A 12023-nucleotide genomic window follows, 5' to 3' on the forward strand; every position below is an offset into this window, starting at 1 on the left:
ATGCACAGGTCCTGCAGGGCTGAGGACATTCCTGGTGCAGTGTATAGAGTATTATCACCCCTCATGCACAGGTCCTGCACGGCTGAGGATATTCCTTGTGCAGTGTATAGAGTATTATCACCCCTCATGCACAGGTCCTGCAGGGCTGAGGACATTCCTGGTGCAGTGTATAGAGTATTATCACCCTCATGCACAGGTCCTGCAGGGCTGAGGACATTCCTGGTGCAGTGTATAGAGTATTATCACCCTCATGCACAGGTCCTGCAGGGCTGAGGACATTCCTGGTGCAGTGTATAGAGTATTATCACCCCTCATGTACAGGTCCTGCAGGGCTGAGGACATTCCTGGTGCAGTGTATACAGTATTATCACCCCTCATGCACATGTCCTGCAGGGCTGAGGACATTCCTGGTGCAGTGTACGGAGTATTATCACCCTCATGCACAGGTCCTGCAGGGCTGAGGACATTCCTTGTGCAGTGTATAGAGTATTATCACCCCTCATGCACAGGTCCTGCAGGGCTGAGGACATTCCTAGTGCAGTGTGTAGAGTATTATCACCCTCATGCACAGGTCCTGCAGGGCTGAGGACATTCCTGGTGCAGTGTATACAGTATTATCACCCCTCATGTACAGGTCCTGCAGGGCTGAGGACATTCCTAGTGCAGTGTGTAGAGTATTATCACCCCTCATGTACAGGTCCTGCAGGGCTGAGGACATTCCTGGTGCAGTGTATAGAGTATTATCACCCCTCATGCACAGGTCCTGCAGGGCTGAGGACATTCCTGGTGCAGTGTATAGAGTATTATCACCCCTCATGCACAGGTCCTGCAGGGCTGAGGACATTCCTGGTGCAGTGTATACAGTATTATCACCCCTCATGCACAGGTCCTGCAGGGCTGAGGACATTCCTGGTGCAGTGTATAGAGTATTATCACCCCTCATGCACAGGTCCTGCAGGGCTGAGGACATTCCTGGTGCAGTGTATAGAGTATTATCTCCCCTCATGCACAGGTCCTGCAGGGCTGAGGACATTCCTGGTGCAGTGTATAGAGTATTATCACCCGTCATGCACAGGTCCTGCAGGGCTGAGGACATTCCTGGTGCAGTGTATAGAGTATTACCACCCCTCAGGCACAGGTCCTGCAGGGCTGAGGACATTCCTGGTGCAGTGTATAGAGTATTATCACCCCTCATGTACAGGTCCTGCAGGGCTGAGGACATTCCTGGTGCAGTGTATACAGTATTATCACCCCTCATGCACAGGTCCTGCAGGGCTGAGGACATTCCTGGTGCATTGTATGGAGTATTATCACCCTCATGCACAGGTCCTGCAGGGCTGAGGACATTCCTGGTGCAGTGTATAGAGTATTATCACCCCTCATGCACAGGTCCTGCAGGGCTGAGGACATTCCTGGTGCAGTGTATACAGTATTATCACCCCTCATGCACAGGTCCTGCAGGGCTGAGGACATTCCTAGTGCAGTGTGTAGAGTATTATCACCCCTCATGCACAGGTCCTGCAGGGCTGAGGACATTCCTGGTGCAGTGTATACAGTATTATCACCCTCATGTACAGGTCCTGCAGGGCTGAGGACATTCCTGGTGCAGTGTATAGAGTATTATCACCCCTCATGCACAGGTCCTGCAGGGCTGAGGACATTCCTGGTGCAGTGTATGGAGTATTATCACCCCTCATGCACAGGTCCTGCAGGGCTGAGGACATTCCTGGTGCAGTGTATACAGTATTATCACCCTCATGCACAGTGTATACAGTAGTATCACCCTCATGCACAGGTCCTGCAGGGCTGAGGACATTCCTGGTGCAGTGTATACAGTATTATCACCCCTCATGCACAGGTCCTGCAGGGCTGAGGACATTCCTGGTGCAGTGTATACAGTATTATCACCCCTCATGCACAGGTCCTGCAGGGCTGAGGACATGCCGGGTGTTATTGTCAGGCAGGAGCTGTCATTGCTGTCAGTATTATGCCCCTGCAGCAGGTACCTCCTCCTCCTCCTCCTCCTCCCCCTCCTCCTCTCCCTTTTGTTTTACTATCACAGGGAGACCGAGAGAACAATTTCCTGTTGACACCGGAATATTTAGAAAGTGCAAGGAAGGAGGGAAGAAGGAGGGCAGCAGCAGCAGCGGCGGCAGCATCTGGGCAGTGGCAGCGCTGGCACCGGGGCTGCTGCATGCATGTGCACACAGGGCAAAGTTTGTGTGCAGGGGCCTGGCGTGCATGTGGCATCGGGTGGGTCAGGGGCACTGAATGGATGGGCATTGTGTAGGGAGCAGCCGCACACAGCTCGGCCTCATCTGGAATAGTGGAGGTTCCTGCTGATTTTGTGAGCCTCCAATGCTGTTACCCTGTGCTGTCTGCTGATGGCTGAAGCCTGGCTGGAGGAAGAGGAGGAGGAGCTGAGGGACAGTGCTGGCAACAGGAGACACAGGAGGTCCAACCTCAACCAGGCTGCAGGTGGGTGACATGGGCACCAGTGCTGATTATCTCCATGCCAGGCGCTGGGGGGATTATATTCTTAATGGTGATGGATGATCCAGAACATACGGTGACATAAGCTGATACCTCGCTGCAGCCATTGCCTGAATAGTCACCAAGACAATATCATGATATGAATTGTGTTTATCCGGCTGCGAAACAAAGTAACCAGAGCTCCAGAGGTGCCCAAGGCCTGGGGACATGATAGCGTTGTTATAGCAGGCCTCTACATTAGATTACACATGAATACAGTATGTACAACGCTGCAGAATATGTTACCGCTATAAGTAAGGGGGTATAAATGAATGAAGAACATTGGTAATAGGAAATCAATATTTCTGGTGCTCTTCTGTCCCATCTCTTGCATATTGATGCAAATGTAGATTGTATTATTTTTCTATTGTTAATGTTATGTTCTTGTCTTCTGTCAAGATGTTGCAAATTCATCTCATTCATTTTGTATGGAAGGTCTCCCTGACAATAGAGCGGCAAACTTTATGTATAGTGATACAAAATGATCAGAAATTTAGAAAGGATGTGTGATCAACTTAAAACTGTCAAGTTATAGTCTTATTATCATATTGTATATATAATTTTTATATATTAACAAGGAGGAAACAGTGGGAGACAATCAGTGTTGGTACCAGTTACTATTAATATTAAGAACTCTGCTTTCTGTAATGTAATAGGAACCCTTGATCACGCAGGTACATCGCTGGGTACAATACAGCTATCATTGCTATGTCTTCTGCTCCTCTGTGGGCTTAATATGACCAGAACAGATATTTATCCCCTGGTATTAAATACTAACATTTTTACTGTTCGTTTATTGTAAAATACTTTTCTCTAATAATAAAACAATACCAACATTTAATTGCTGATTCTAGAATATGCCATTAAGGAAGACACATCATTTATATGCAAACTAGTCCTAACTTTGGTATAAAGTATGGAGATCTGTTGAAAAACTAAGTGTAAATTGATCATACAAAGGAAAATAGGGAAAGTCCTGGTTTGTGTATGGCTGCTCTCCATGGTAACCCAATTCATGAAGTTCTGCTTGAACAACTTTTGTTGAATGGTTTCTTCCAAATACAGATTGTAACTTGGGTAAAAAATAGTATGTACTGAATGTTTCAGCCATACATTGTGTAATTGTATACACAGGTCATATCCTCATAATGAGCATGACTTGTGAAATAACTAATATAATAATGGTACACGCACCTGTAAAATATCATCTGACCCTTATGGACTACGATGTCTGGATTGTTCCGTTCTTTAAAACTTTTTTTCTTTAAAACATACGATAATACATGGATTGTAAGGCCTCTTGCCCACATTGAAGTTTAATGGGTCCAATTTGTCTGGCCCTACAATGTCTGGCCTGAATTCTCAGGAACCAGAACTGAACTGATGTGCTGAGTTTAGTTCCAGTTTCTGAGCATTTGGGCCGGACACTGCAGCAGACACACTGGGGGTCATTTACTTAGGGCCCGAATAGCCTTTTTTACGCTGGGTTTCCCGTATTTTTCCGATTTGCGCCGTTTTCCCCTGAATTGCCCCTGGGTTTTGGGGCACGCAATCGGATTGTGGCGCATCGGCGCTGGCATGCTCGCAGCGGAAATCGGGGCGTGGCCGCCAGAAAACCAAACGGATTCGGAAAAACCTCTGTATTTTTTTTTAAAAAGTGTTGCTTGACACGCGCTTACCTGCACCCAGCAATGGATGGTAAACTCCAGCGGACTTCAGCGCAGCAGCGACACCTAGTGGACATTGGGCACACTACCTTAGTGAATCGCCAGAAGACCCGAATCCTCGACTGTGAACGCACCGCTGGATCGTAACAGGAACGGGTAAGTAAATGGGGCAGATTTATCAAGTGTCTGAAAGTCAGAATATTTCCAATTGCCCATGGCCACCAATCACAGCTCCCCTATAAAATATTCATGAGCACTGGTGAAATGAAAGCTGAGCTGTGATTGGTTGCCATGGGCAACTGGAAATATTCTGACTTTCAGACTGCTTGATAAATCTGCCCCAATGTGCCCCACTATGTGAGTTTGTGTATCTTGTGCATCCTTTTCCATTGAGACAAAAATTCTAAAAAAAAAGTGTGCACAGTGCTTTTCTAAAAGTGGTAGAATAGTAAGGTACTATATTGTATGTCTATATGTGGACACTGAAGTACCCTGAAGGCTGGTGATGGTTGCTATACAATGGCTTTTTTCTTTCATTGGGTATTATGGCCTCCATCAATCTTATTCCTCTATTTACCTTTTTAAAAGGATAAAAAGGTCCTCTTTGTTACATAAGATGTCTATGGACATGTTTATCGTGGATGTTGAGCGCTTTCCTGACATACAAGATGTGAGCCTAGGATCAGTGATCTAGTGAACCTCATGGGTTATGCTGTTGAAGACCTTTGTCATGTTGTCTTAGCCAACAAAAAAATGATATCTCTAGATCTGTAAGACCTGAGAGTATAGCCAACCACACAGAAGGTTAGGCCAAATTTATGTAGCAGAATACTGCATCCAAAAATGTTGGACAAACTTTGCACCTCCACTTTTCATGAAAACACCTTTTGTATCAGTTATGTGGAGGATGTAGAAAACTGATTGCAGGTTCTATTCCTGTCCATGTTTGTGGCCTGTGGGAACATGAGAAATACCGATGCCACACGGTTTTCATGTGGTCCATATTCGCCACATTCCTAGTGACATAAAAAATTCCAGCCATTGTTTTTTTTTTGTTTTGTTTTTTGGTGGATAAATGACAAACATTGTTTTTTTTTGCGGACATACCGCTGAGAAAGTGATTACACAATGATGACACATGATCCGCAAAAATGGACCATAAATTACTTTTAAACCTGTTACCTGTTGTGATTTTTGTAGGCATCCCCATGGTGTTAACCCTTGCATTTAGTCTATTGTATTCTTTTGTATTTGACCAAAAAACTAGAATACGCAGCTACATAATTTTGTACCGTGAGTCTGGTAAAAACATGACATTTACAACAGTAATCTCTTATCTTATGCTGTCTTCAAGGTCCTCTGGCATATTTTAACTGGTCTATTTGGTAATAATTTACTATGGATCAATTACTTCAGAGGTTGTTTTTCTTACTTATTACAACTTGTGTTATGAGGGGTAATTAAAAGTGCAGAGGTAGATGGACCAACAGTGTTAAGGCACTCTCCAAATGCATTGTGGCAAATAAAGAGCATACTTTAATAAAGAACGCCATTTATACACTATTAGTCCATCTGTCTGTGCCCCTGCACAAGTGTACATGCCCCCTGTGCCAGGGATGTGTATTTGGAGTTGTAGAGTCGGTGAACATTTTGGAAACAAAGTCGTGAGGAAATGGACCGAACAATTTGATCAATACAGTATCGGCCGAATATTATGTCTCTGATCTAAGGATTTAGGACAAGGGTGAACACCATTAATGATCAGAGCATTGTCATACCGTGCAACTTTAAAAGAAACCTACCCTCAAAATCCATCATGGCCTCCTTCTAATCAACTTTAAAATTTATGCTAATAAATCCGAAGGGCTTTGGTGGGCATTACCAGAGACCTTTCATTCTCTGGCTTCACAGGCTGTTACACGGTTTTCCCCTTATGCTCCCTCAACCTCTTCTCCTGCAGTGAGATTACATCGGGCAGAGGGCCGGAGAAGTGCTCCTGCTTTAGTGAAAAATAAGAATTGGAATGGCACTCACCGCATGAAACTCCTTCCAGAGAAATTTTATTTGTGAATACTCACATGAAGACAAAAACGTGGTTTTACATGTAGAGGGATAGGGAGGACGCAGGGACTCAAAACATTGCAGGAAGGACAGCTGTTTCGCGCTCTAGGCGCTTCATCTGGCTTGTCTGCTCAGTGAGCAGACAAGCCAGATGAAGCGCCTAGAGCGCGAAACAGCTGTCCTTCCTGCAATGTTTTGAGTCCCTGCGTCCTCCCTATCCCTCTACATGTAAAACCACGTTTTTGTCTTCATGTGAGTATTCACAAATAAAATTTCTCTGGAAGGAGTTTCATGCGGTGAGTGCCATTCCAATTCTTATTTTTCACTGTATCACATTCTTGCGCTAGGAATCCAGAGCACCACAGCGCTCCTATTTAAGCTTCGTTTTCCATGAACATCGTCATCCTATATCAAGCTTCTGATAGAGACTAATTCAAGATATACAGACCCACACTCTATAACCTGGTGTACATTGAGTAGTGCCACCCGGTTCTCATTCTATACATTCTACTTGCTCCTGCTTTAGTGTAACATCCTGTACAGTTACAGCACGGAGGGGCTCTGGCAACAACCCCAGTAAGACCTTCAGGCTCATTGGCATAATTTTAAAAGTTGATTTTAAAAGGAAGGAGTCTAAAGATAACAATTTAATAAGATTACCAGAGCTCCAGCCTATGTCAGTCTTCTCTCCTCCAAACTCATGCAGCTGCCTCACCCCTCCCCACTTCCTGTCATGTGTAGTAAAGGAAACCTAACATCTCGGATCTACCTATTAAGGTAGATCCGGTGGCAGGTTCAACGAATGAATGACATGGCAACCCTTTTTAGGGCTAATCCTTGAGTGGCATGTAACTTTATAAATCTTTTATCACCTAATATGCAAATATCTGAAAGAGGCTACTGGGGCGTGGAGTAGCCGGAGCTGAAGCTACACGTCGCGGCTACTCCATGCCCCAGTAGCCTCTTTGGAGGATCCTTCTACTATGAGATCTTTAGTGCGCAGCTTATGGTAGCTGCGCACTCTTGTCCGCACTCTGCATAGACTCTCTATGCAGAACCGGCGGCTGCGCGTACATGGCGGCGAAGTCGGAGCTACTGCGCATGCTTAATAGCTCCAGCTTCAGAGCCAAGTACGCACAGCCGCCGGCTCTGCATAGTTAGTCTATGCAGAGCGCGGACGAGTGCGCACAGCTACCAGTATCAGACAGTTTGATAGCATACTCCCAAGTAAGGTATCTAGGCTACATTTATTTTTAAAAAAGCCTACCAGATCTGTTATACTGCCATTATTTTTTAGGCCAGCATAACTTAGTGACAGCCTCACTAATTTCGACTGATGTCAAACAATGGCTTCCTGAATCATTGACTAGCACGCTTCCAAAAACAACAGTCATGTGCAGGGGGCCTTATTTTATGTGTTTATGTGTTGCAAATTTTGAAAATTGGCAACTGATTGAGTTTGGAAGCCATTCCTGCCACCTCGCTTTCCAGCTATTTCACACCCGTGCAGCCTCACAAAAATGAACTAGGACAATACACCATGGAGTGAGGAGAATAAAAACCTAGAAGTTTTTTTCAAATTTTGTGGCATTTTCTGTTTGGTAAGGAAGGCTGTGACTTTCATTTGCATAGCACATGGTTACTTGGTATTTTTGGGTCAGTGACATTTTTTTCACGTTATATATATTTTTACATATATCACTGCCAAATGTCCCCAACTTATTCTAAAAACATCGGTTTCTGCCACAGCTTTGCGCCATGATTTTGCTGCAGCAATTTTATACCCCCAGTAGAAAAGTGATTCCACTGCAGTTTTATTTTTGAGGCACATGGATGGGATTTTAATAAATCCTAGTGGTGATGAAACTATGGTGCCAGGGGTGGGACTCAGAGCCATGTCTGTGGGCCTGAGCTGTCACCCCAGTAGAGAGTTTGCCAGGCCGGTTGAATGACTCAAGGCCCCCTTCTGCAGTCCTCGGTAGCTCAGGATGCGCTGTGTGCAGGGCTATTTTAAAGAAAAACTTCCTGGGCTTCCTGAGAATTATAGGTGGAGTAAGGAGGGGTGGACAGGGCTTGGAGATTCTGCCCTGTGATTCTTCCTGTTCAAGGGAACCCTGGATGGAATCTACAATGATAATCAGAATTCCCTTCCTTCTTTCAACTGTATTGGTGTCCTAAAGAAGCCGATATGAAAGCTGTGGCAGGGCAGTAAGCTACTCTGTGATACATAATTGGATTTTTTGCTGTAGTTGGGACACTTGGCCTCTAAACGGTTCACCATAACTGTTCTATGCTGTTATTGTATATCACAACAGATTCCAATACAAATAACCTATGTTTTCCATCTCGTTGAACTTTGCACAGAATTTATCATTATAATTTAGAATTTTTTTTTTAATTTTTGAAGATGCATGTGTCAGGACCTCAGCTTTAGCTCCCAGGTTTCTAACAATGGCATGAGGATAGTCTAGCACATCAGGTTGTGCAATGTACACGAGACAACACCCATGAGTATTAGTCACTCCACAAGCAGATACTAAAGATATGAAATGTGAAACTCTACACCTGTACGTAAACCTTTATCACAAGTTTCTAGGCATCCAGGAGAAATGACGCTTAATAAAAATGCAGATTTGCCTTGCAGACCCTAAACATAGATTACAGCCTTTTTTCATATACAGGCGGTCCTCTACTTAAGGACACCCGACTTACAGACAACCCATAATTACAGACAGACCCCTCTGACCTCTGGTGAAGCTTTCTGAATGCTTTACTATGGTCCCAGACTACAATAATCAGCTATAAGGTGTCTGTAATGAAGCTTTATTGATAATCCTTGGTCTCATTACAGCAAAAAATGTTTAAACTCCAATTGTCACTGAGGCCAAATTTTTTTTGTCTGGACCTACAATTATAAAATATACAGTTTCGACTTACATACAAATTCAACTTAAGAACAAACCTCCGGACCCTATCGTGTATGTAACCCGGGGACTGCCTGTATAGTGATTCCCCTGGCAAAAAAAATAGAATGAAACATTTTACAAGCGGGTGTAAAACAAAATTGGTGGCAGACAGGAAATTTCAGTAATCTAGCCTTATAAATTTGTCAGAAGTTTACAAACAACTGTAAAATCTTGGCCAGGCCTAGGTTGAATGGGAACAATATATTATGATAAGATTTTTTTTTTAATCCATTTTACTGCTGATTTATGTCATGTTTCACAATTATTGTGGCTTAAAGCGCAGTATATATATGACCTGAGATGTTGCACAGCTCTGTATACTATTCCACTACTGGATGGAGATTGCCACAATATTTGCCAAGGCTGTTTCAAATATAGTTGCTATATATTTGAGCCTAGGTGCCCAATCTGGGGGCTCCTTCATAATAATAAATCTTTATATAGCACCAGCATTCCTGCCATGACTGGATGCAGAAGTAGTGATAGGACCTGTACAAACGTCTGTGACACTTCTACAAGCAACGGCAGTGTACGGGGAGAGGAGGAGGAGGTGAGCGCAGCTCACCCCCGCCCCTCTCCATAGCAACCTATGGCGCACGGCGCCGTATTACGGGAAAAGATAGGACAGGTCCTATCTTTTTCCCGGGTACGGAAAGGTACGGTGCCGCACGTGTGCCGTGCGCCCATAGAAGTGTATGGGGGACGTATATCGGCCGTATATACGTCGGCCGTATATACGTCCCCAATACGTTAGTGTGAATGTAGCCTAAAACTGTATCAGACTATTTTCCCCTCTCGCTCCAGTTGTGAGTTGCAGTCTCAATACCATCAGCTTGTTTGGGCCGTCAGTGTCACACCCCGATCTTGTACTGTGACTTTTCAGTCCCCTATCAAAGCTGCCCCAAAATACAAGAGAAGGGGTGCGTGACTTCAATTGGACTACTGGAGCAGCAGAGAGAATGCAATGTGCCTTCTCTCTGCATGTTTCTGTATATACAGATCAGTGATTCTATAAGATGTGTTACCATAAGATCACTGTTACCTCTGATCTATATATAACAGCAGGACATACTTTAACAAAAATAAATAAATACACCCCCCCACACACACACTCCCAAATAAACTGGCAATGGCTATGATTGTCAGGTGGCTCCCTGACAGGAGGATTCTTGGGTGATGGCCATAGTCTGTACAGGCGGGGGTCTAGGGCGTTGGCCACAGTCTGGACGGGGAAGAGGCAGTGGGGCTTCAGCCATAGTCTGCACAGGAAGGGGGGGGGGGGCTGGGGCTTTGGCTATAGTCTTGGTTGTGCACCCTTTATTTAATAAATTATGTAAATGTACTTTGTCTCAATTGGCTATTTAAAAAGGGAACTGTCACCCAAAAAACATGCACTAGGAGATGCTTACTAAAATAAGCAGCTCCTAGCACTACCCATGTTTAGCAGTGTTAAACTTCTAGCTTTAACGGAACCCTCTGTTAAAGCTAGCAGACACTGCAGCGCTATAACCTCAGAAACGCCGGACCGCGCTCAAAGCTGCTTCTTTTCCGGACCACCCCTCCCGTGTCATATGCCAGCGGTGACTGCCGGGCTTCTTGTGGCATAAATATGCCTCTTTAGTGGCAAAAATAAATATAAGACACTGGGGCTTATTTACTAAGGGTCCGCGGAACACACTTTCGTCGGAATTTGGAAATTTTCAATATTCAAATTGTGTCACATCCAATGCACACAATATAATACATATATAATGCACCGGGAAGTAGATGGTGAACTCCGGTGGACCGGAGCAGGGAAGTGACAGATACTGGAAATTGGGTGCACAATCTTTGTGAATCGCGGAATCCTTGGACAATGCACTTCGGGTGAACTCCGTCGGCCGGGTAAGTAAATGTGCCCCACTGTCTTATTTTCGGGGAAACGTGGTAGTGCTTTTTTAAGGGTGCAGTCACACGTCGCGTTTAATGCATGCATTTAAAAACGCATTGGAATAGCTGAAAAGTGATTTGCCTAATTAAACAGCTGTTAACACTTGCGTTTATAAAACGCAACTGTTAAAATGGTGAAATGAGTATTATTACCCTTCTGGAAAAATGTCAGTGCAACCTCTGTATGTACCGTAATCAAGACCAATTTTATACTGCTAGTGCCATAGGGATGAAGTATCAAAGTACCAGAATACATATATTCTAGAAAAGAAGTATATTAAAGGAAGATGATATACATTGTGTGTCATAAACCAAGTGTGCAATGGTAGGCAATAACATGAAGTGAGGTCAATATCCTAGTAGGTGGTAATGTATACAATGTAAATCGTGCATTGCATTTGCTGGAGTTAAAGTGTAACCTGATAGAAAATACTGGAGAAGGATACAGAGGACTGGTTTCATTGTAGTCAAGCATGACAAGTTTGAATTGTCCAGAAGGCCCAGGAAGACAGAGAGGGGACATCAGTAAAATTCCACACATTTGATAGTGTTTATCAGGAATACCTATATGCAGATAGATTATTTCTTACAGCAAAATCTCAATCCATCATGATAAACCAGGGACATTTACTTAGATATAAGCACCGTGACTCTAGTAATCTTATATTTGTTAACCATGGCCTCCTTCCTTCTAAAATCAACTTATAAAATTATATAGATGAACCAGTAAGTAAAAATATTTCCTGTAAGAGAGTGATTGCTAGGGAGGTGTGCTTTATAACAATAGGGAGTTCTTGATGTATAGCGGTTCCCACAAGTTCATTTAAGAACCTAATGACCAGTCCTGGAGACAGGGAGTATATGTATT

At 44.0% G+C, this 12023-nt stretch overlaps 1 protein-coding gene across 2 annotated transcripts in view; it reads left to right on the plus strand.

Moving 5' to 3' along the window:
* Positions 1–2068: 2068 nt before the first annotated feature.
* SH3D19 (SH3 domain containing 19) overlaps positions 2069–12023 on the plus strand; it is a 76392-nt gene continuing 66437 nt past the window's right edge. The window contains exon 1 of one of the 2 annotated variants that reach the window (XM_072121436.1): positions 2069–2478. In XM_072121436.1, the coding sequence (XP_071977537.1) occupies positions 2385–2478 (94 nt within the window). In that variant the 5' untranslated portion in view covers positions 2069–2384. The remainder of the gene's footprint in view (positions 2479–12023) is intronic. The other variant, XM_072121445.1, reaches the window with a different exon arrangement.

The sequence above is a fragment of the Engystomops pustulosus genome, chromosome 1, assembly GCF_040894005.1.
Source record: "Engystomops pustulosus chromosome 1, aEngPut4.maternal, whole genome shotgun sequence".
In the NCBI taxonomy this organism is placed as follows: Eukaryota; Metazoa; Chordata; class Amphibia; order Anura; family Leptodactylidae; genus Engystomops; species Engystomops pustulosus.